The sequence below is a fragment of the Balaenoptera musculus genome, chromosome 18 (assembly GCF_009873245.2).
Source record: "Balaenoptera musculus isolate JJ_BM4_2016_0621 chromosome 18, mBalMus1.pri.v3, whole genome shotgun sequence".
In the NCBI taxonomy this organism is placed as follows: domain Eukaryota; kingdom Metazoa; phylum Chordata; class Mammalia; order Artiodactyla; family Balaenopteridae; genus Balaenoptera; species Balaenoptera musculus.
This window is the reverse complement of record NC_045802.1, coordinates 33073524-33098252: the sequence shown is the minus strand read 5'-3', so window position 1 is coordinate 33098252 and position 24729 is coordinate 33073524. Positions and strand designations below refer to the sequence as shown.

The 24729-nt window shown below is 37.3% G+C and overlaps 1 protein-coding gene across 2 annotated transcripts in view; it reads left to right on the top strand.

The window, feature by feature from the left end:
• The window catches only part of DIAPH3 (diaphanous related formin 3), a 563950-nt gene that overhangs the window by 336848 nt on the left and 202373 nt on the right, over positions 1–24729 (top strand). For both annotated transcript variants that reach the window (XM_036831862.1, XM_036831861.1), the window contains one exon: positions 12543–12667. In XM_036831862.1, the coding sequence (XP_036687757.1) occupies positions 12543–12667 (125 nt within the window). The remainder of the gene's footprint in view (positions 1–12542; positions 12668–24729) is intronic.

The window sequence follows — 24729 nt, the reverse complement described above, 5'->3', positions numbered from 1 at the left end:
GCACTTAGAACACTTAATTTCCAGGTGGCTGCCACCTGGAAATGCATAGTGTTTGAAAATTTCAAATTCATCTGCTGTAACAAGCAGAACACATTTTCAAAGGCTTCCATTAATCTCCTTATGCTATAGACTTCCAAAAATGCCAATTAAAATGTATTAGCAAGTTGGATATATATTTTAGATATTCAGTATTAGTTATTAATTCAACTGCATTTTATATTTTAAGTGTATATTGTAAATATATAAAAATATTTATTATGCAACAAAATTAACAGCACAACCAACATGGTGTTAGTTGAAACCATTATGTCATGGAGATTAAAGTTTGGGCCTCATAATTTTGCAAGATAAATAAATTATTTTGGTATTTTAAACCAATTGTAAAGTATTAAGAGTCTTATGAAAATACACATTCTTAGTGTATATTTCTGCCAATACAATGAAATAATTTGACAGGACACATTGTTGATGGTGGGGGCATTTATAGTAAGCTAATTTAGTTACAGAAGACAGCCATGTAGGATATTGCTTTAATTGTCAATAAAGAGCACAAAATATATTCTGTTATGGGCTGAATTCTGTCCCCATATATTGAAGCCCTTTGTATGTTGAAGCCCTGACCCCTGGTACCTCAGAATGTGACTCTATATGGAGAGAGGGTCTTTAAAGTGGTGCTTAAGTTAAAATGGGACCCATAGGGTGAGCCCTAGTACAATCTGACATGTGTGCTTATAAGAAGAGGAAATTTAGACCCAGGGAGACATCAGGGGTGTGCATACCAGACCAACCATGTGAGGACACAGAGAGAAGGTGGCTACCTGCAAGCCAAAGAGAGATGCTTCAGAAGAAATCAAACTTACCAACATCTTGAACTGTGAAAAAATAAATTTCTATTGTTTAAGCCACCCAGTCTGTGGCATTTTGTGACGGCAGCCCTAGCAAACTAATCCAATAATTTAAGACATTTTTCTTCCTCAGTTTTTTGGCTTTAGAATAGAGTGGACTATACTGCATGATTTTTGACTTTATCAGATAATTTGAAGAAACAGTCCTAGGCCTGCTGTGTTGGATGTTCACTAGTAATCAACTTAGGAATAGCAAAGGTTCTTACACAAACCATGAATTATCACATGATTTTAAATAATTCCAAGTATGCCTCAATTCCTTTTTTTGAATAGATGACACATAAATTAGTACATGTATGAGGAAATATGGAGGCATTCTAAATAAATATATTCATGAGCATTTACATTTAATTTTCATGGTGAGATCTCTGGCATCTCCTGGATCTTATTTTAGAATGCATTCATTTACACTGAACTAAGTGTACTAAGTTTTTGTTTTGTTTTATCATGTCTTTTACTCATTATATCCCTACATGTATTTCTTTACCACTTTTCCCTGTTTTGCTACTGTAATAGTTGTAATTTTCTTATAAGCAAGTAGCTAACAAAGACTAGTAACACTCTGAACTATCTGTTGACAGTTTTCTAAACGTGAGGTATGAATAGATGGTTTTACCTTTCTTTTTTTCATTGTCCTGTGGAAATAGTGAAAGTATTCGATGTCTCCTACTTGTGTACCATTGATTCCACATATAGATGAAGAGTAAGAAGCTATGTCTGGAAAGCTAGTTTATGACTCCTATGTAGTTATATCTCAACTATTTTGACCATCTGTAGCCATCTAATACATATACTCAGGGACTGTAAAACAATTTTAATATTACTACAAGCTAAATATAATTTAAAAATAAATTTATTTTTAAAAGGCAATTCACATGTAGGTTTCCATATACTTACTAAAAGGGCTATATATGTAAAATTTTACATTCAGCAAATTAACACTTTTAACATAAAAAGGTATGATGAAATATAACTGAACCATTCACAAGGTAATTGCAGGATTTATGAAAAATATTTATAGTGTACTGGGAGTGCAGTGTACTGGTAAAGAGCCACTAGATCCAAGTTGTTTGATGAGCAACATTTTATTTAAGTCCTGCCAGTTTATGTCCAAGGATTATCTATGTAGAGTTGGCATCAAAAGTTTAAATTGGAGACCTGAGTGTGATAAGGTTGTATTACACTATTTTATGGTGCAAATATAAACTATTTTGGAAGGCAGCAGAAAAGAATATAGACAGAACATGGCCAAAATCTCTAGAAGGATTAAGGATTCTTTAGAGTGACATTGAAGAACACTGGCATGGAGGAACTACTTGCAGCTAAAGATTGCTTTTTGAGATACTGAGCTAGGAACATTTCCTGAATTGGCTGCTGCTTGGGCTGATAGATGATGATGAAGAAGAAAAACACACCAGGAAGACCTCTGTATCTTTTTTGGAGGTTAGCAGACTGAAAGTGGCATCAATACAGCATTAATCTTTTCAAGAAACTAACAGTTTACAGTGTTTGCAGATTTTTGGCCAGCTACAGATTTGAAATAGCTATTTGAATAGTTCTATCAGTGTCACCATGAGCCATAGCTAACATCAAGTAACAGGACAGGATCAACAGTGACGACCAAGGTCTTGGAGCTTTCTTAGACTGCTGGCTGGGAAGCAGTATTTACTGTACTTCAGTTTTGCAACATGAAGTGAGAAATTACAAACCAGGTAGATGAAAGAAAATTTCCCAGCATTTTGAAGGATAGCTTAACATAACAAATCTGTATACTATAAAGAAATCTAAGCAGTGGATGGAGCAAACACAGTTATGGCTGTCTGTTGAGTCTCATTGCTCACAAAATTGACATGTAACCAACTGGGTGAAGAGGCATGGAGCTGATAAGATGCTGAAGGTAGAATTGCCAACTGCTTCCCAAAACCAGACTGTGTTTATATAGCTTGCAAAATCTCAAAATCTTGAATTAGTAGTTGTTTTAGTTTCCTAGGGCTGCCATAAAGTATCACCACATACCAGGTCACTTTAAACAACATAAATTTATTCTCTAACTGTTCAGGAATACAGAAATCTGAAATCAAGGTGTCGGTAGCATTGGTTTCTTCTGTAGTCTCTCGGGAGAAACCATCCAATGCCTCTCTCTAAGCTTCTAGTGGCTGCCAGCAATCCTTGGCATCCCTGTGCCTCTATTTTTATATTGCTTTCTTCTCCATGTCTTTGTATCCTCACCTCTCTTTTTAAGGACAGCAATCAGTTGATTCAGGGCCCACCCTAGATCCAGGATGATTTCATCTTGAGATCTTTAACTAATTCTCTTTGCAAAGACCCTGTTTCAAAATAAGTCACTTTCTGATGTTCTGGGTGGACATGGAGTTTGGGGGACACTATTCAACCCACTCCAGTCATCGTTGTCATCCATCCTATAAGTGCATGGCGACAGCACCGTCATCTCTGAGTATTATGAAATAGTTAAGGGTAACTGCACTGTTAGCATTATATATAGAAAGCGTTTATATTATGTTGTGAAATATTTTGGTGTTTAAGGGTTATTGTTGATGATGAGCTGCGAAATACCTTTTTCTTATATCATCATATGCAAATACTGAAGCAGTTAAAGCTGAAATTCATAATATGCCGCTGAATTTAAGGAGTTTTTATTGACAGGCTGTGACAAGTACAATAATTCCAATAAATGATTTCAGTGGGTGAAATAAAAACATGATAGAGGCATTATATTATAGGAGAGGCTATTATTACAATCATGGACTCTGAAGCTAGACAACTGGGGTTCAAACCCCAACTTTGCCCATTGCTAGAGGAATAACCTTGGATGAGTTTCTTATCCTCTCTAGGACTCAGTTTTCTTATGTATAAAATGGGGATAATAGTAGTATTAATTTAGAGGTTTGGTGTGAGGATTAAATAGGTTTGTATGTGTACATATTTATAAAGCTTGTATGTAACACCTAGTTAGCGCTATGTAAATATTCTCCACATTTGTTGTTGCTGTTGTTTTTCAGTGATTATTTCTTTTTTTTTTTAACATCTTTATTGGATTATAATTGCTTTACAATGGTGTGTTAGTTTCTGCTTTATAACAAAGTGAATCAGCTATACATATACATATGTCCCCATATCTCTTCACTCTTGCGTCTCCCTCCCTCCCACCCTCCCTATCCCACCCCTCTAGGTGGTCACAAAGCACCAAGCTGATCTCCCTGTGCTATGCGGCTGCTTCCCACTAGCTATCTATTCTACGTTTGGTAGTGTATATATGTCCATGCCACTCTCTCACTTTGTCCCAGCTTACCCTTCCCCCTCCCTGTATCCTCAAGTCCATTCTCTAGTAGGTCTGCTTCTTTATTCCCATCTTGCCCCTTGTTTACACACATCTGCCTATGCTGTCATTAATGATGCAGGTAAACATGGATCTAATATATTATTATAGAATTTTAATATATATTCTCGAAAATTGTTTGAACGGATTCCAACTGTGTCTTGCCTAAAACTCATGCAAGCTTTAGAGTACAAGGCCAAGAATTTTGTAGATTTGTGTTATTGAAAAACTGTTGTACTTTCTAAAAATTAGATAATAATATACATATAGGAAATTGCACAAATCATAAATGTACAGCTCAATGCATTTTCTCCAATTGGACATAATAGCATAAGGAATGGAATTTGGAAAATGGATTCTATTTACCCTTCTGTGCTTCAGCCTGACACTATTTTTTTTTTTTTAATTTATTTATTTATGGCTGTGTTGGGTCTTCGTTTCTGTGCGAGGGCTTTTCTCTAGCTGCGGCAAGCGGGGGCCACTCTTCATCGCGGTGCGCAGGCCTCTCACTATCGCGACCTCTCCCGTTGCGGAGCACAGGCTCCAGACGCGCAGGCTCAGCAATTGCGGGCCTAGTTGCTCCGCGGCATGTGGGATCTTCCCAGACCAGGGCTCGAACCCGCGTCCCCTGCATTGGCAGGCAGACTCTCAACCACTGCGCCACCAGGGAAGCCCCCTGACACTATTTTTAATTCATATTTTGAACTTTGATATAAGATTTCTTTTGAAAAAGGGTTCCTACTACTAAACAACCTTTGAAAACAACTAGTCTCCAGCAACTCTTCAACAACTTACAGTTATTTTTTTTCTGGAGGTGTTTGCATGTTATGTAAAATCAAATTTATCAGCCCAGAATTATTGAGGAATGCCATATGGAAATATGAACTAATACTGAAGATAGATGATAGAAGTAATAGAAACATCTAAACAGATGTTTACTCTCCTTCATAGGAAAACGTAAAGAAAATGTCTTCTTAGATAATCTTCCCCTCTGTCCTCAGAAGCAAAGGTTTAAAATTGATCAGTTGGGAGACCCTTGTGTCATGTAAATATGTCTATCACCTTGATGGCAGCTTCTCAGTAGCTGTCTGTCAAACTACATATTTTTCGGAAAAAAGAACTAGTGCTCATTAATAGTTTTTGATGTTTTGACCCTACAAGGAAAGAATTCTTTCCAAAAAGTTCATTGAACTCTTGCTGCGTGGCAGACACTGTCCTAGGCACTTGTATTAATAAGGATTAGACAAACACAAAAAACAAACACCAAACAAACAAAAAAGAATAAGGATTAGACTGACTTTGAGTGACAGAAAAAAAAGTAACAGTGGCTTACATAAGATTCATTCATTCAGTATTTCATGAGTTGTTTTCTGAATGCCTCTTCTGTCTCAGGTACCGTTTGAGGTACTGGATAGAGTGGTATATGAACGCAAAGGAAATGTCTCTGCTCTCTTGAAATTTACATTTTAGGTAGTGGATACAGAACAAAGAAAGAAGTCAATGTATATTATGTCAGGTGGTTAGCTGTGGAATCCTAGGCCAGGTGTTTGTTTTTGTTTGTTTGTTTGTTCTTTGGAATGTAGGTTGGGAGGTCAGAGAAGGCCCCATAGAGAAGGGCTTTGCGTGAAAGCCTGACAGAGGAGTGAGGAGGCATGGCAAGGTATGTGAGAGAAGCACTCTAGGCAGAGGGAGGAGCAGGGGCCTAAGCCCTCGATATGGATGTGAGACTGGATCAGAGGGAGGGAGGGAGGGGGAGGGCATAATAGCAGATACGATCAGAAAGGTAGCAGATCCAATAGGACATGATTGGCCATTATAAGGATTTTGACTTTGCTCTGAGATGGGGAGCCATTGGAAGGGCTTTGAGCAAAAGAGTGACATCTGACTTGGATTTTCAAAGGATTGCTTTGGCTGCTTCTTTGGGGAAAAATGTAGAGGAACAAAGGGGAGATGCAGTGAAACCAGTTTGATGCTGTAAGAATAATCCAGGGGAGAGAGCATGTTGGCTGGGACGAAGAGGTTGCAGCAAGGGAAGTGAGAAGGATTTAAGCAATGCACCTACATTGAAGGTAGAAATCAACAGCATTTACTCTGTGATTGGGTGTGTGGGGTATGAGGGAAAGAGAGGAGTCATAACACCAATCATTTACTGAGGTGCAGGAGCAGATTCCAGAAGGAAGATAAGTTCCAATTTGAAAATGTGAGTTTAAGATGCCTGTTAAATATTAAGTAAAGATATTCAACGGGCAGTTGGAGTTCAGGGGAAAGACCTAAGCAGGAGAAAAAATTTGGAATTTTTCAAGTTTAGAGATATGCATGCAGTCCAGGACTTGTTAGGCTGCATCGTCTCCAATAGCCTGACATGAAAACTCATCTCATAATTTTCATGTCAGTTAGTCTATCCTTAATATTTATCATGGGACACATTAAAAGCAGCCACACCTCCCTCCCACAAACATGCACACAAAACCATTATCTTGAGGGAATATTTTGAATATTGTTACAAACATCTCTATTATGGGCCTCTTTTCTTTAATATTTACCATTTTCTTGAACATCTTATTTGCAGAAAGGAGTTTTCAAATTCTTATAGGTAAACATGATTTTCCATTAGATAGGCTTCTCCCACTAATATTGTTTTCTCTTGTAAAAAGGTTGTTATGCCTTTAACACCCTCTTTATAGTCAGAGAGGACAAGGCTACTTCTTTTCTGCCCAGAGTGGGGGAAATGGGTCAGCAGAACCGACTGGAGCCCTTTCACTGGTTGTGCTTGTCATTTCCTCTGCTTGCCTTCTGCCTACCTGTCCTCTCTCCAGACTCCATAACAAATATAGGCAATTCCCTTGCAGTGTGATGTATATAAAAAAGGTAACAACAAAACCCTCATTGCATGTATAGATCTTCCTTGACTTATGATGATGTTACATCCAGATAAACCCATTGCAAGCTGAAAATACCATAAGTTGAAAATTCACTGAATACACCTAACCTACCAAAGTTCATAGCTTAGCCTGGCCTAACTTACACGTGTTCAGAACACTTACATTAACCTATAGTTAGGCAAAATCATCTAACACTAAGCCTAATTTATAATAAGGTGTTGAATAGCTCATGCCATTTATTGAATACTGTGCTGAAAGTGAAAACCAGAATGGTTCTCTGGGTACAGAATGGTTTGTAAGCATATTGATTGTTTACTCTTGCATGGCTGACTGGGAACTGCGGCTTGCTGTCCATCATCACAAAAGTGTGTACCACATATTGCTATCCCGGGAAAAGATCAGCATTCAGTGTATGAAGTATGGTTTCTATTGAATGCATAGCTCTCCCCACCATTGTAAAGTTGAAAAATCGTTAAGTGGAACGTAAGTCAGGGGTCCTCTGTAGTACTGGGTTGGCCAAAAAGTTCATTCGGATTTTTCTGTAATATCTTATGGAAAAACCCAAACGAGCTTTTTGGCCAAGCCAATATAATAAATTAATTAGGGGATGCAAATTATAATGTATTATTATGTGGAGTTCCATCAAGAATCAGAACAATGGGAAGAAGGAAAAGCTGAGCAGAAGGCAAGCTGAGGATGACTGGCCAGTCACTTAGCATTGCTTCTTTCAATTTACACCTTTGCCTGTTATGAACCAAACTGCAATTTATTTTGAGTTTCTGCTTTTTTTACCATCTTATTTCAGTTTTATGCTTTTCCGTCAACTTAATGAATGTTATAATAATACTGTAGATCTTAGATTTTGTTCTACGCCTACTTAATGTTAGGGATTTCTTTTAATGGTACTGAGGTTTTTGTCCATCTTGTCCATTCATTTTATTATTTTTAACGTGCATTTGTGAAATATTCTTACAGCTTTATTAATACCTTTATTATTACAATCGTCTAGGAAAAATCACTATGTTGAAAGCTTGAAATGCTATAGGCCCTAGTTTCTCTCACAAAACAATTGTGTCTAGGAGCATAGGGAGGGTAATTTAGTTTGAATGTTTACAGTTTTTTGTTAATAAGTTGCTGTTTAAGCATTCTTTAAAGGAATCAACTTCCCTGTAATGTATCATGGTATGTAAGAATGACTGTGACATTTCTTAGTAAGCTTGTTATAAAATAATGACCAATACCTCCAGGAGATATTCATAGACGATTATTATTTAATTACAGAGATTACTTAAATGTATACAATTTCTCCTTTTTTATTTGAAATCTTAACGTGGTAAATCATAGAGGCCATCGTATTACAGAGAGCCTATATTCATGATTTCTGTACATCTAAATATTTATGGTTGTGATTTTGACTTTTATTCAGAACTTTTCTAACACCTCTAGTGTTATAATTATCATAATAACTAGGCACTTGGAGAAAAGTCTGTGTCTTGGATTTTAAGGTTTTAGATATTTAATCTGTTATATTTTCCCATTTTTAATGCTTTTATCTCAAGAGGTTAAAGTTAAATACAAAATCCATTCCTTCAACAAACATTTGAGTATCTGCACTATGTTATGTAACCCAAGGTACAAAGATGAATAAAATATGGCTCTCTTCCCTTAGGAATCCCCAGTTACTTGGGAGAGGAAGACACATAAAAAGATAAAAGTAATAGAGTGTAGTAATTGCAAAGATGGAGATAATTACCTGGTATGACAGGTAGGGAGGGCACGTCACCAGGGTCCTGACTGGGGTTTTGGACTCTTATTGTAGAGTATGAATAAGAATGACTTGGGTGGAGTGGGCAAGGCAAATAGACACAGTATTTCCAGCATTAGGTACGGAATAGATGAAAGGGATTGGGAGGAAGGGAACTACAAGCAGGACTGTTGATTTGGGAGTAAAGTGTGGCTGATTAGGAGGTAGAACCAAGTTGTGGGTGGAACTCTGATGTTGTCATGTAAGCAGTTTATTGTCTGTTTTTTAAGCAAGGAAGGGACATCTTTAAATTAATGTTTGTCTGGAAACTTCCATGTACAGTGTGGATATGGCTATGACAGAAACAGTAGGAGACAAGAGGGCAGAGAAAAGTGTTCCAGATGCCTTGAATAGTGTTCAACCTAGCAAGGAAGTAGGTCCTATTTGTCAAGTAAAATGCGAGGAATGTCACGATCCTTTGGATCTGAGGGTTCAGGAGAGGGAAGGGTCAAGACTAGCATGTTTCTAGCACAGGAAACAGAATTTATGGTTCTGCTGCCCACTAACGTGTGGAGATTACAGATGGGCAGTTAGTTGGGGACAGAGACACATGGTGTCTGAGGTGACTGAGGGACATCCCATCTGATTGAATATTGAGTAAAATGCAAAAATTGAAATTGCCTTTAAAAAGTCTAGTCAATTCTGTTTGATGATGGCTATGTTTTGTTACTTCTAAATAATGAAAAGGAATTAAAAATAAAAATAAGATTAATTTCTTGGTCAAGAAATGTGACAAAGTTGAAAGATAAAATTCATACACAGGTCAGATACAGAGACACCAGTAAATTAACACTTCTTTGAGGGTGTACAATTTAAAATTCTCTGCTCCAGTTGGGATTTCTGATACAAAAAATTATAGTCACTGACCTCAAAAAACTTGACACATGAGAAAAGCATGGCTAAATTATGTTCACAGATGTATAAAGGTGCTATCTTTGTAAATATAATTGCTGAAAAAGAAAAACACCAAAGAAATTCTTAAATACTCTTTAGTTTTACTCATCAGATGGCCCCAAACATTGGATTATATTTTATTCTCCTAGAATTTGCACACACGTTTCTTTCTTTCAGTTGTGCTTTGGTCTTCATTTAAAAACCAGCAGTGAAAAGTAGATCAATCACACTTAAATTCTCTTAACTATAATATATAAATGTAATCAGATAGTGCTGATGAAGCTTAAATAATGGCTTAATGGGATTTCCATCTGTAGAGTAGCCACAGAACCATTTTTTAAAACAACCTTCTTACTCCTTATGATGTCAACCTTAAATGTTTGAATATGCCCCAAAACTTCCTAACATCCCAAACATTTTGCTCTTGAAATTAGCAGTTTTTCTTTTTAGCCTGAGTTCTACAACACTGTTCCTGGCATGATGATGATGATGATGACGGTGATGATGATGGTTTTTTTTTTAAGTTTCCTTTGATTCTAATATTACTTACTTTAATCTTTAAGGTCTTCATGTCTTACCGAGTTCTAAGAATAAGAGTAACATCTCATAATCCATTTTATTTTAAAAAAAATTCTTCATCCTATATCATAGCATTTGATCTTTATGAAATATCAGTGAGGTAAAGGTATGAGGCGAGATTCTTCCTATTTCACTCATGTGGAAATTGAGCCAGTGAGAAGTTGCTTCATATCACAGTGATAGAACGTAGTCCCTGACCCACTGCTACCAATGAGTTGGAAGAGGCTCAGAGGATCCCCTAATAAGCCTTTCTTCTGAACCTGAAGCCCTTCTCTCATCCCACTGAGAAGCACTCACTCACTGGGATAGCTCTATGTTCAATTACAAGCAGCTGGTCTCCTCTGAGGGCTGCCCAGGCTGTTAGGCAGCTCTGAGGGTGACAACTCATAAATCAAAAATGTACTCATCTTATACCTCCTCACAGGTACTGGAGTTCTGCCTTCTGACCAGACATGCACTTCAGTGTCCATGTGGCAGAGTAAAAACTATATATTGGGTCTTTTTCCTGATTCCTAAAATCTTTATTAAATGATGAGAGTGTATTTTGTGTGCTACTGAGATGACCCAAGGCAGATGGGGGGAGGGCCAGCTTAGGGAGCTTCAGGATGGGGGCACTGGTTGACAGAGGTACCAACCATGTGATTAGAGGGTTAGAACTTTCAGCCCACCCTCTGACCTCCAGTTCAGTCACCAATAGCCAGTGATGTACTCAGTGGTGCCTGTGTTGTGAAGCTTCGATAAGAGTGAAATGACGAGGCTAAGGGAGCTTCTGCTGTAGTGAGCACAGGGGTATGCTGGGAGGGCAGCATACCTGGAGAGAGCATGGAGACTGTGGTACCCCCTCCCTCCCCATTCCTTGCCCTATGCCTGTCTTCCATTTGGCTATTCCTGAGTTACATCCTTTATAATAAAAACTGTAGTAGCAAGTATAGTAGGTACTTCCCTGAGTTCTGTGAGGGAACTCACATTATAATTTTTCACATTATAAAAAATAAATGGGTTGGTGGGGAGGGCATGGGAACCCTTGAGTTTATCATTGGTTAGAAGTATGGGTGATCCCTGGGGCTTGTGACTGTCCTGTGAAGTGAGGGCAGTCTTGTGGGATTGAGTCCTTAAACCTGTGGGTTCTGGGCTAACTCCAGGCAATGCGTGTCAGAATTGAAGTGAATTGGGAGACACCCAGTTGGCGTTGGAGAATTGGAGAATTGGTAGCTATTGGAATGAAGTATTAAGTGTCAGAAAAAACCAAATAATCCACCTATGTTCCTTCCCAGTGTTTGCCTTGTGGTTTTTGTTACATGGGAGTTCCTCAGATTTTATTTGTCTTTTCTCTAGGTGTTTCCCAAATTTGATGTGTGTGTGTGATAAAATTTGATCAGCAAACTTAATCATAATGTTTTAATTGTGTGATTTTGTTCAATGGTGTGCTAACACATTAAATTTAAATGTTAATTAAAAATTATAGTATATCTATCTTCCATCCAGCCATCTATCCATCCATCCTGGGTTTAGCTGTATGTGAATCACTTGTGATTTGCACTAGGCAAGAATGTACACACAAAAAAATCTTTATTAGTTAATAAACACAGATTGTCCTCATAGTACCACTAAAGAAAGTTTGACATTTGTTTCACATGTTATTCAAATAACCCCTGATACCTTTTCATTCCTGTCATGGGGGACCTTGAACAGAAGAGCATACTTTCCCCATCTTTTCCATGTATATTTTATTTTTCCCTCTCAAAAGATCATGATTTTGAAAAATGCTAAAATTATATTGAAATAGTTTTAATTTTAAAAACATTGTCTTTCTTTGCCTTCTTTTTCTGAATAGACTGTTTATTTTTTTTGTGTTTGTAGAGGTCAAGGACTCTGATTTTCAACAAAAAGTATTTCTTAAATGTGGTTTGTACATCTGAGCTTTTCCTAAATTTCATCTTCTGTTTTAAATAATCTTTTATTAAATTGTCTTCATTCTGGATGTAAAAATGAAAAAATTTAAGTGAAATTTACCTTTCATTTATTTTAGTGGATTTCCATTATTATTTTAAGGTTTTTCACAAATGTTTTGTTTCTACAGTGTTTTACTTTTTTATATTATAATTTTGTCCTTCTAATGCGTATAATATTCTCTCTCTTAGTTTCTGTAGAAACGCTGGAAAAGAATTTGAAGCAGATGGGAAGGCAGCTTCAACAGCTTGAGAAAGATTTGAAAATCTTTCCCCCTCCTGAGGACTTGCATGATAAGTTTGTGACAAAGATGTCCATATCCTTTGATATCTAAATAGCTTAAGTCACTAGTCAATTAGGAGTACGATTTACTTAACATTTTAAGTATACTTGCATAACGAGAGATCACCCTACAGAGCCAAATTATAGAAGGTTTAACCTTTGCCTTCTTGCAAGGAAATTTATCAAGGCTTTTACCTATCAAGAATAATATAGAAGTTTATTGATTTCAATCCTTTTTTCCTTTTTATCAATCTGTATAATATGTTGTCTCATCTTTTTCCTTCCATATGCCCTATTTCCTTCTGATGTTCATGGTAAACTGAAAGGATAGGAAAACTCAATTTGAGGAAGTTTGAATCTAATGGCATGTTGTGATTTAGACACTTTTGAAATGTTTTAGGAAGCAGATGAAGACTTTATAAACTGTTGTGACTAGTCAGCTTAATTTCAAGAGTTGTTATATATTAAAAATTAACTCATATTCAAGAAACTTTAAAATCTCCTTTAGAAATACTGCATGGTTCCAAAATCAAAATGGAACCAATACAATCACTACTGATGTAGGTATTCTCTAGACCCAAAATAACATTGACAAAATATGTGTGTGTGTATGTTTATGTGGAAGTGTGTGTGTGGATATACATATATACATAAAAACTAATAGCATTAGGATTGTGCCCTGCTTAATTTAAGGTTCCTTTAAATTCAATTATCTTTGGTTTCACTAAGTTTGTCAGTTAATCTCTAATGAGTAATTGAAGTAGTAAACTTTTTTTTTTATTTCCAGAAACTAATGTTGAGTTGCTTTCCAAACCATTCTGTGAAATTAGATATCTTTTGCCTTCTAATAAAGTATCAGTACTATGCATTATTAAAATTCCATATGGACTGCAGAATTCTATATGAAAGGATAACCCACTTCTAAACGAGCTCTTATAAATAGATATTCCTAATATTTTATTTTAAACTGTGATACTTGAAATAAAGTAACTACTTTTCCTCTTTCTATCTCTTCTCCCCTGAGACTTGGCAAATCACAAAATTATTACCTGGCTTGTCATAGATTTTATTGTATCATATACTTTCAGCTTAATTGTGAATTAGTTCAATTTTAGCTTTCTTCACTGTCTCTTTTGGGAAATATCATAAAAATGCACTCCAGCAACAATCAATTCAGGCTAATGTGTTTGTTTCCTTTCATATGTTTCCTACCCACCCTGTTTCTTCTTTTATTAGGCAGGATGCCTTTATCACTACATTTGAGAAGGTTGTTTTTTTAAAACTAAAGTCTGTGTTTATCCATCAAATATGTATTTGCCACACCTTCTAATTTGGCAAAGTATGCTTTTTAAACAAAATTTGTTATTGCAGAATTGTATCAGATTCATCATTCTTAGCTTCCCCCCCCAATTTTATCATATTAAAATATTCATATGTGACAATTTATTGTAATCATTAAGAACTGTTCACTGAGGCACTTTTTATTGTTCTCTATAGATAGAAAGCATTTTATAAAAGGTTTTGCTTGCATACAGTTTCTGGTAATACACTGTATGTGTACTAATTATGAAGCTCAGTTACCTGGAACATAGGACCTGAGATAAATTCCTGAGCTTAGAATAAAGGTGTTAGAATCCTGCTCAGCAGATGATCTCAGGACCTATGCATACTTGTGTTCATATGACACAGAAGCTGAATGATGTCAGCTTCTTGAAAGGTATGTAGCTCATAAAAAGCAATGAGCAGGAAATCAGAAATAGGAAGGATGAAGCTTTGTTGGAAACAATTTTTCATTCTGAGTACAATTATACTCCATGGACAAGAAAGCTCCTACATCCTGTCGCTAAATATCACAACCTAGAAGCCTCTAATGAACTGATTAGCATTCATGTATCTCTTGGAAGTCAGATATATGAACAGTTGGTGCACTTCGCTATTGACAAAGCTTATAATCATAAATATTCTTTGCTGAGATTAGATTGCACTCGTTTGCTTTTCATCTTAGTTATTAAATTCATTCATTGCAAAGCTTTGTTTACTTTAATTAGGACTGACAACAAGTCAGATTTTGAATATTAAATGCATTTATACAGATCTTATTAAAATGGCAAATTGTGAGCTTCTTAACATCTTAGAAAGTGGAAGATTTTGGAAACTAAATGCACAATGAATAAAAATGTGTTTAACTAAAGTTTGGATTGTTAACACTGGAATTTTATGTTTTAAGTATTAGTGCTTATTAGCTGAAGCACATATCAAATGTTTGGATCATCAACAAATTCTGATAGAATATTTGTGTTATCTAAGTTGTTAAGGATTCATTTTTGCAAACAGATATTTACGTTAAACAGTCATGATTTAGTGAACTGTTAATCTGTTAATTGAATTGTTTTAAACTATAGTGTACAATTTTGTTATAATTTTACGAAATGAAATTTCACGGATAGCACTCAACTATAGTTTACAGTATTTTTATTCTGCGAGTACTTGCTTTCTTTACATACACTTCTTAACATTAAAAAATACAAATTTAGTACATTCTTTAAAAGGCATGCACAATTATTTCATATATATCACATTGACTTTTTAGTAATAATTATGTTACTTTTCAATTGCAAAGCCTGGTCAAAAGTATAATTAAAGTAGAGTAGTTTCACTGTACTTCACTGTAAATATTTGCTTGAAATGAGTAATGTGTTTTGTGGTAGGGTCACCAGTATTGTTATATATAAAGTATTATATGTGAGGTATACACACTTATTAAATTCTTTATCAGTGAGAAAATTAGGAAAATGCCAGGATTGGTGTCATGCGATGCTTTTTCCTTTCTTCTGACCTTTACATTCTGGAATATATGTTATTTTGAGGAAAATAACAAATAGATCCTAGAGCATCACCCTTGAAATTCTCCTTGCACAAGCCTTTACCTTTCTCTTTGCTCCTCATCCTACCCCCTCTCCCAAGTCTCTTAGAAAAAAATCATTTTGCTAGACATTTCTATATTTTTGTATTTGTCACACAACTTACGTGACACGTTATTTGACTCTTTTCCATTTTATAGTCTTTAAATTTCTTCATTGTTATCTCACTTTATTTTCACACTTTCTTTTTTGTTGTTACACTGTATAACAATATTTTGGATGCTCCTGAAATTAATACGTAGATGCTAAAACTGAGAGAAAGACTTGCATCTTACTTATATCTATATTCCACACTGCATAAAGCACAGCATTTTTCAGGTAAACGAATTTAGTACATTTTTATTTAATTGAACTGTGGTTAGGAGTAAAATAGAAGAGTGGAATGGGTGAGATGTAAACTAGTATAAGACATGATCCATTTGCAAGAGTGGGAAGTTGCGTAATTGAGTGATTTGTAAGAGCAGATTTTTTCTTTTGAATTAGTCTTCTTTCCTCCCTCACCTGTTTTCTGCTTTCTCCCTCACCTGTTTTCTGCTTTCTCTCTCACCTGTTTTCCATTTAACCCATTCTTAATAAACTTTTAAGACTCAGATTAAAATATCCTGCTCAAGAGACCTTCAAGATGGCAGACAAGTAAGACGTGGAGATCACCTTCCTCCCCACAAATACATCAGAAATACATGTACATGTGGAACAACTCCTACAAAACACCTACTGAACGCTGGCAGAAGACCTCAGACTTCCCAAAAGGCAAGAAACTCACCATGTACCTGTGTAGGGCAAAAGGAAAAATAAAAAACAGACACAAAAGAATAGGGATGGGACCTGCAGCTCTGGGAGGGAGCTGTGAAGGAGGAAAAGTTTCCACACGCTAAGAAGCCCCTTCGCTGGTGGAGACAGGGGGTGGGCAGAGGGGAAGCTTCAGAGCCACGGAGGAGAGCGCAGCAACAGGGGTGCAGAGGGCAAAGTGGAGAGGCTCCCGCACAGAGGATCGGTGCCGACCAGCACTCACCAGCCCTAGAGGGTTGTCTGCTCACCTGCCGGGGTGGTCAGGGGCTGGGAGCTGAGGCTCAGGCTTCGGAGGTCGGATCCCAGGGAGAGGACTGGGGTTGGCTGCGTGAACACAGCCTGAAGGGGGCTAGTGCGCCACAGCTAGCTGGGAGGGAGTCTGGGAAAATATGGAACTGCCTATGAGGCAAGAGTCATTGTTTTGGGGTGTGCGAGGAGAGGGGATTAAGAGCGCCGCCTAAACGAGCTCCAGAGATGGGCGCGAGCTGCGACTATCAGCACGAACACCAGAGATGGACATGAGATGCTAAGGCTGCTGCTGCAGCCACCAAGAAGCCTCTGTGCAAACACAGGTCACTATCCACACCTCCCCTCCTGGGAGTCTGTGCAGCCCGCCACTGCCAGGGTCCCGTGATCCAGGGACAACTTCCCCGGGAGAACACATGGTGCACCTCAGGCTGTTGCAATGTTATGTTGGTATCTGCTGCCGCAGGCTCGCCCCGCATTCCATACCTCTCCCTCCCCCCGGCCTGAGTGAGCCAGAGGACCCTAATCAGCTGCGACTTTAACTGTGTGCTGTCTGAGCGAAGAACAGATGCCCTCAGGCAACCTACAGGCAGAGGCAAGGTCAAATCCAAAGCTGAACCCCAGGAGCTGTGCTAACAAAGAAGAGAAAGGGAAATATCTCCCAGCAGCCTCAGGAGCAGCAGATTCAATCCCCACAATCAACTTGATGTACCCAGCATCTCTGGAATACCTGAGTAGACAATGAATCATCCCAAAATTGAGGCAGTGGACATTGGGAGCAACTGTAGACTTAGGGTTTGCTTTCTGCATCTAATTGGTTTTTGGTTTTATGTTTATCTTAGTTTAGTATTTACAGTTTATTATCATTGGTAGATTTGTTTATTGATTTGGTTGCTCTCTTCCTTTTTTTAAAAATATATAGATATATATATATTTTTTAATTTTTCTCTTTTTGTGAGTGTGTATGTGTATGCTTCTTTGTGTGATTTTGTCTTTATAGCTTTGTTTTTACCATTTGTCCTAGGGTTCTGTCTGTCCTTTTTTTTTTTCTTTTTTTTTAAGTACAGTTTTTAGCGCTGGTTATCATTGGTGGCTTTGTTTTTTGGTTTGGTTGCTCTCTTCTTTCTTTCTGTCTTTTTTTTTTAAATTACATTTTAATTTTTTTTATCTTTAATAACTTTCTTTTTTCTTTCTTTCTTTCTTTCTTTCTTTCTTCCCTTCTTTCTTTCCTTCTCTCTTTCCTTCTTTCTTTCTTTCTTTCTTTCTCTCTCTCTCTCTCTCCCTCCCTCCCTCCCTCCCTTCCTTTCTTTCTTTCTTTCTTTCTTTCTTTCTTTCTTTCTTTCTTTCTTTCTTTTCTTTCTTTCTTTCTTTCTCCCTTTTCTTCTGAGTCGTGTGGCTGACAGGGTCTTGGTGCTCCAGCCGGGTGTCAGGCCTGTGCCTCTGAGGTGGGAGATCCGAGTTCAAGACATTGGTCCACCAGAGACCTCCTGGCTCCATGTAATATCAAACAGCAAAAGCTCTCCCAGAGATCTCCATCTAAACTCTGAAAGCCAGCTCCACTCAACGACCAGCAAGCTACAGTGCTGGCCACCCTATGCCAAACAACTAACAAGACAGGAACACAACCCCACCCATTAGCAGAGAGGTTGCCTAAAAGCATAATACTTCACAGACACCCCAAAACACACCACTGGATGTGGTCCTGCCCACCAGAAAGACAAGGTCCAGCCTCATCCACCAGAACACAGGGACCAGTCCCCTCCACCAGTAAGCCTACACAACCCACTGAACCAACCTTACCCACTGGGGGCAGACACCAAAAGCAACGGGAACTATGAACCTGCAGCCTGCAAAAAGGAGACCCCAAACACAGAAAGTTAAGGGAAATGAGAAGACAAAGAAACACACAGCAGATGAAGGAGAAAGGTACAAACCCACCAGACCAAACAAATGAAGAGGAAATACACAGTCTACCTGAAAAAGAATTCAGGGTAATGATGGTAGAGATGATCCAAAATCTTGGAAATAGAATGGAGAAAATACAAGAAACGTTTAACAAGGACTTAGAAGAGCTAAAGAGCAAACAAACAATGATGAACAACACAATAAATGAAATTAAAAATTCTCTAGAAGGAATCAATAGCAGAATAACTGAGGCAGAGAATGGATAAGTGACGTGCAAGATAAAATAGTGAAAATAATTACCGCAGAGCAGAATAAAGAGAAAAGAATGAAAAAAAAGAGGACCATCTTACAGACTTCTTGGACAACATTAAACGCACCAACATTCACATGATAGGGGTCCCAGAAGAAGAAGAGAAAAAGAAAGGGACTAAGAAAATACTAGAAGAGATTATAGTTGAAAACTTCCCTAATATGGGAAAGGAAATAGTCAATCAACTCCAGTAAGCACTGAGAGTCCCATACAGGATAAATCCAAGTAGAAACATGCCATGATACATATAAATCAAACTATCAAAAATTAAATGCAAAGAAAAAATATTAAAAGCAGCAACAGTAAAACAACAAATAACATACAAGGGAATCCCCATAAGGTTAACAGCTGATTTCTCAGCAGAAACTCTGCAAACCAGAAGGGAGTGGCAGGACATATTTAAAGTGATGAAAGGGAAAAACCTACAACCAAGACTACTCTACCCAGCAAGGATCTCATTCAGATTGGACAGAGAAATTAAAACCTTTACAGACAAGCAAAGGCTAAGAGAATTCAGCAGCACCAAACCAGCTTTACAACAAATGCTAAATGAACTCCTCTATGCAGGAAACATAGGAGAAGGAGAAGACCTACAATAATAAACCCAAAACAGTTAAGAAAATGGTACTAAGAACATATATATCGATAACTACCTTAAATGTAAATGGATTAAATGCTCCAACCAAAAGATATAGACTGGCTGAATGGATGGAAAAACAAGACCTGTATATATGCTGTCTACAAGAGACCCACTTCAGACCTAGGGACACATACAGACTGAAAGTGAGGGGATGGAAAAAGATAATCCATGCAAATGGAAATCAAAGGAAAGCTGGAGTAACAATTCTCGTATCAGGCAAACTAGACTTTAAAATAAAGACTATTACAAGAGACAAAGAAGGACACTACGTAATGATCAAGGGATCAATCCAAGAAGAAGATATAACAATTGTAAATATTTATGCACCCAACATAGGTGCACATCAATACACAAAGCAAATGCTAACAGCCATGATATGGGAAATCGACAGTAACACAATCATAGTAGGGGACTTTCACACCCCACTTTCACCAATGGACAGATCATCCAAAATGAAAATAAATAAGGAAACTCAAGCTTTAATTGACACATTAAACAAGATGGACTTATTTGATATTTATAGGACATTCCATCCAAAAACAGAATACACTTTCTTCTCAAGAACTCATGGAACATTTTCCAGGAGAGATCATATCTTGGGTCACAAATCAAGCCTTGGTAAATTTAAGAAAATTGAAATCATATCAAGTATCTTTTCCGACCACAACACTATGAGACAAGATATCAATTACAGGAAAAAATCTGAAAAGAATACAAACACATGGAGGCTAAACAATACACTACTAAATAGCCAAGAGATCACTGAAGAAATCAAAGAGGAAATCAAAAAATACCTAGAAACATATGACAATGGAAACGCGATGACCCAAAACCTATGGGATGCAGCAAAAGCAGTTCTAAGAAGAAAGTTTATTGCAATTCAATCCTACCTCAAGAAACAAGAAACATCTCAAATAAACAACCTAACCTTACACCTAAAGCAAGTAGAGACAGAAGAACAAAAGAACCCCAAAGTTAGCAGAAGGAAAGAAAGCATAGAGATCAGACCAGAAATAAATGAAAAAGAAATGAAGGAAACAATAGCAAACATCAATAAAACTAAAAGCTGTTTTTTTGAGCAGACAAAAAATATTTATAAACCATTAGCCAGACTCATCGAGAAAACAAAGGGAGAAGACTCAAATCAATAGAATTACAAATGAAAAAGAAGAAGTAACAACTCACACTGCAGAAATACAAAGGATCATGAGAGATTACAACAAGCAACTATATGCCGATAAAATGGACAACCTGGAAGAAATGGACAAATTCTTAGAAAAGCACAACCTTCCACGACTGAACCAGGAAGAAATAGAAAATATAAACAGACCAATCACAAGCACTGAAATTGGAACTGTAATTAAAAATTTTCCAACAAGCAAAAGCCCAGGACCAGATGGCTTCACAGGTGAATTCTATCAAGCATTTAGAGAGGAGCTAACACCTATCCTTCTCAAATTCTTCGAAATATATCAGTGGGAGGAGCACTCCCAGACTCATTCTACAAGGTGACCATCACCTTGATTCCTAAACCAGATAAAGATGTCACAAAGAAAGAAAACTACAGGTCAATATCACGGATGAACATAGATGCAAAAATTCTCAACAAAATACTAGCAAACAGAATCCAACAGCACATTTAAAGGATCATACACTGTGATCAAGTGGGGTTTATCCCAGAAATGCAAGGATTCTTCAGTATATGCAAATCAATCAATGTGGTAAACCATATAAACAAAGTGAAGGAGAAAAACCATATGATCATCTCAATAGATGCAGAAAAAGCTTTCAACAAAATTGAACACCCATTTATGATTAAAACGCTCCAGAAAATAGGCATATAGGGAACTTACCTCAACATAATAAAGGGCATATATGACAGACCACAGCCAACATCTTTCTCAGTGGTGAGAAACTAAAACCATTTCCTCTAAGATCAGGAACAAGACAAGGTTGTCCACTCTCACCACTGTTATTCAACATAGTTTTGGAAGTTTTAACCACAACAATCAGAGAAGAAAAAGAAATAAAAGGAATCCAAATCGGAAAAGAAGAAGTAAAGTGGTCACTGTTAGCAGATGACATCATACTACACATAGAGGAAACTAAAGATGCTACCAGAAAAGTACTAGGGCTAATCAATGAATTTGGTAAAGTAGCAGGATACAAAATGAATGCACAGAAATCTCTTGCATTCCTATACACTAATGATGAAAAATCTGAAAGAGAAGGAAACACTCCCATAACACCACTGCAAGAAAAAGAATAAAATATCTAGGAATAAACCTACCTAAAGAGACAAAAGACCTGTATGCAGAAAACTATAAGACACTGATGAAGGAAATTAATGATGATACAAAACAGTGGAGAGATATACCATGTTCTTGGATTGGAAGAATCAACATTGTGAAAATGACTATACTACCCAAAGCAAGTTACAGATTCAGTGCAATCCCTATCAAAATAGCAATGGCATTTTTCACAAAACGAGAACAAAAAATTTCACAATTTGTATGGAAACACAAAAGACCCTGAATAACCAAGGCAATCTTGAGAAGGAAAAATGGAGCTGGAGGAATCAGGCTCCCATACTTCAGATTATACTACAAAGCTACAGTAATCAAGACAGTATGGTAGTGGCACAAAAACAGAAATATAGATCAATGGAACAAGATAGAAAGCCCAGAGATGAACTCTCACACATATGGTCACTTTATTTTTGATAAAGGAGGCAAGAATATACAATGGGGAAAAGACAGCCTCTTCAATAAGTGGTGCTGGGAAAACTGGACAGCTACATGTAAGAGAATGCAATTAGAACACTCCCTAACACCACACACAAAAGTAAACTCAAAATGGATTAAATACCTAGATATAAGGCCAGACACTATAATACTCTTAGAGGAAAAATAGTCAGAACACTGACATAAATCACAGGAAGTTCCTTTTTGACCCACCTCCTAGAGAAATGGAAATAAAAGCAAACTAATGGGACCTAATGACACTTAAAATCTTTTGCACAGCAAAGGAAACAATAAACAAGATGAAAAGACAACCCTCTGAATTGGAGAAAATGTTTGCAAATGATACAACTGACAAAGGATTAATCTCCAAAATATACAAGCAGCTCATGCAGCTCAATATCAATAAAACAAAAAACCCAATCCAAAAATGGACAGAAGACCTAAACAGACATTTCTCCAAAGAAGATATACAGATTGCCAACAAGCACATGAAAGGATGCTTAACATCACTAATCATTAGAGAAATGCAAATCAAAACTACAGTGAGGTATCACCTCACACCAGTCAGAATGGCCATCATCAAAAAATCTATAAAAAATAAATGCTGCAGAGGGTGTGGAGAAAAGGGAACCCTATTGCACTGTTGGTAGGAATGTAAGTTGATACAGCCACTATGGAGAACAGTATGGAGGTTCCTTAAAAAACTAAAAATAGAACTACCATACGACCCAGCAACCCCACTACTGGGCATATACCCTGAGAAAACCATAATTCAAAAAGAGTCATGTACCACAATGTTCATTGCAGCACTCTTTACAATAGTCAGGACATGGAAGCAACCTAAGTGCCCATCGACAGATGAATGGTTAAACAATATGTGGCACATATATACAACAGAATATTACTCAGCCATAAAAGGAAACGAAATTGAGTTATTTGTAGTGAGGTGGGTGGAACTAGAGACTGTCATACAGAGTGAAGTAAGTCAGAAAGAGAAAAAGAAATGCCGTATGGTAACACATAAATATGGAATCTAAAAAATAAAAAAATAAAAACGAAAATTTCAGAAAAACCTAGGGGCAAAACGGCAATAAAGACGCAGACCTACTAGAGAATGGACTTTGAGGGTACGGGTGGGGGAAGGGTAAGCTGGGACAAAGTGAGAGGGTGGCATGGACATAAATACACTACCAAACGTAAAATAGATAGCTAGTGGGAAGCAGCCACATAGCACAGGGAAATCAGCTCAGTTGTTTGTGACCACCTAGAGGGGTGGGATAGGGAGGGTGGGAGGGAGAGAGATGCAAGAGGGAAGAGATATGGGAACATATGTATATGTATAACTCTTTCACTTTGTTATAAAGCAGAAACTAGCACACCATTGTAAAGCAATTGTACTCCAATAAAGATGTTAAAAAAAAAAAAGATGCAGACATAGAGAATGGACTTGATGGGGGAAGGGTAAGCTGGGATAAAGTGAGAGAGCGGCATGGACATAGATACACTCCCAAATGTAAAATAGAGAGCTAGTGGGAAGCAGCCATATAGCACAGGGAGATCAGCTTGGTGCTTTGTGACCACCTAGAGGGGTGGGTTAGGGAGGGTGGGAGGGAGACGCAAGAGGGAAGAGATATGGGGATATATGTATATGTATAGCTGATTCACTTTGTTATAAAGCAGAAACTAACACACCATTGTAAAGCAATTATACTCCATTAAAGATGTTAAAAAAATATATATCCTGCTCCTCATCCTCTATGAATCCTCAAGTCTATGATGATCTCGTCCTTCTCAGAAGTCTTACTACATTTACAATGTCGTGTTTGCGGCTTCTTGACAGTCATGCTTCAGTCACTGCCACCTTCTCTGCCAGGACTTCCCTGACTATGCAGCATAAGTTAGCCTCTGTCACTGTATACAATATCACACACAAACTTTTGTTTTCTTCATAATGCTTATTATTGTTTGAATATGTCATTAATTTACTTCTTTATTACCTGTCACCACACTCTAGAATTCATGTTTCATGAAAGCAGGGACTTTGTTTACCTTGTTAACTACTGGTTTTCCTCATGTCTAGAAGAGTGGTACTTAGTGGTGTTTAGTGACTACTTATAGATTGGCTGCCCACCTGGCTGGCTGGCTGGCTGGATCCTGGGTACTGAAGAAGATCTATAAAAGGTTTTAGACTATAAAAGTTGTAGGACTGATTGGAGCTGGTCCTTGTAAGATGATTAATGGAAGTAATAGACATCCTTGGTGGGGAAGGTGCAATAATGGGGGCAAAACATGAGAATAAATGTAGAATGTATTTGTGCTGAGTGGCTTGGGAATGAACAGTACTTGCTAACCAGGAGTTAAATCCCACATCTCATTCTGACTACTTAGTTGGCCAACACTAAACATTTGTGGTTCAATGTGTGTGAACACAGATCTGGTTGTCATGTACCTTCAAATGGGAAAATTATCCTTGTTCAAGTAGAAATTAATCAGAATTTGGCCTTAGTCCTGGTAAAGGAAAAGAAAATAGATTTTACAAAA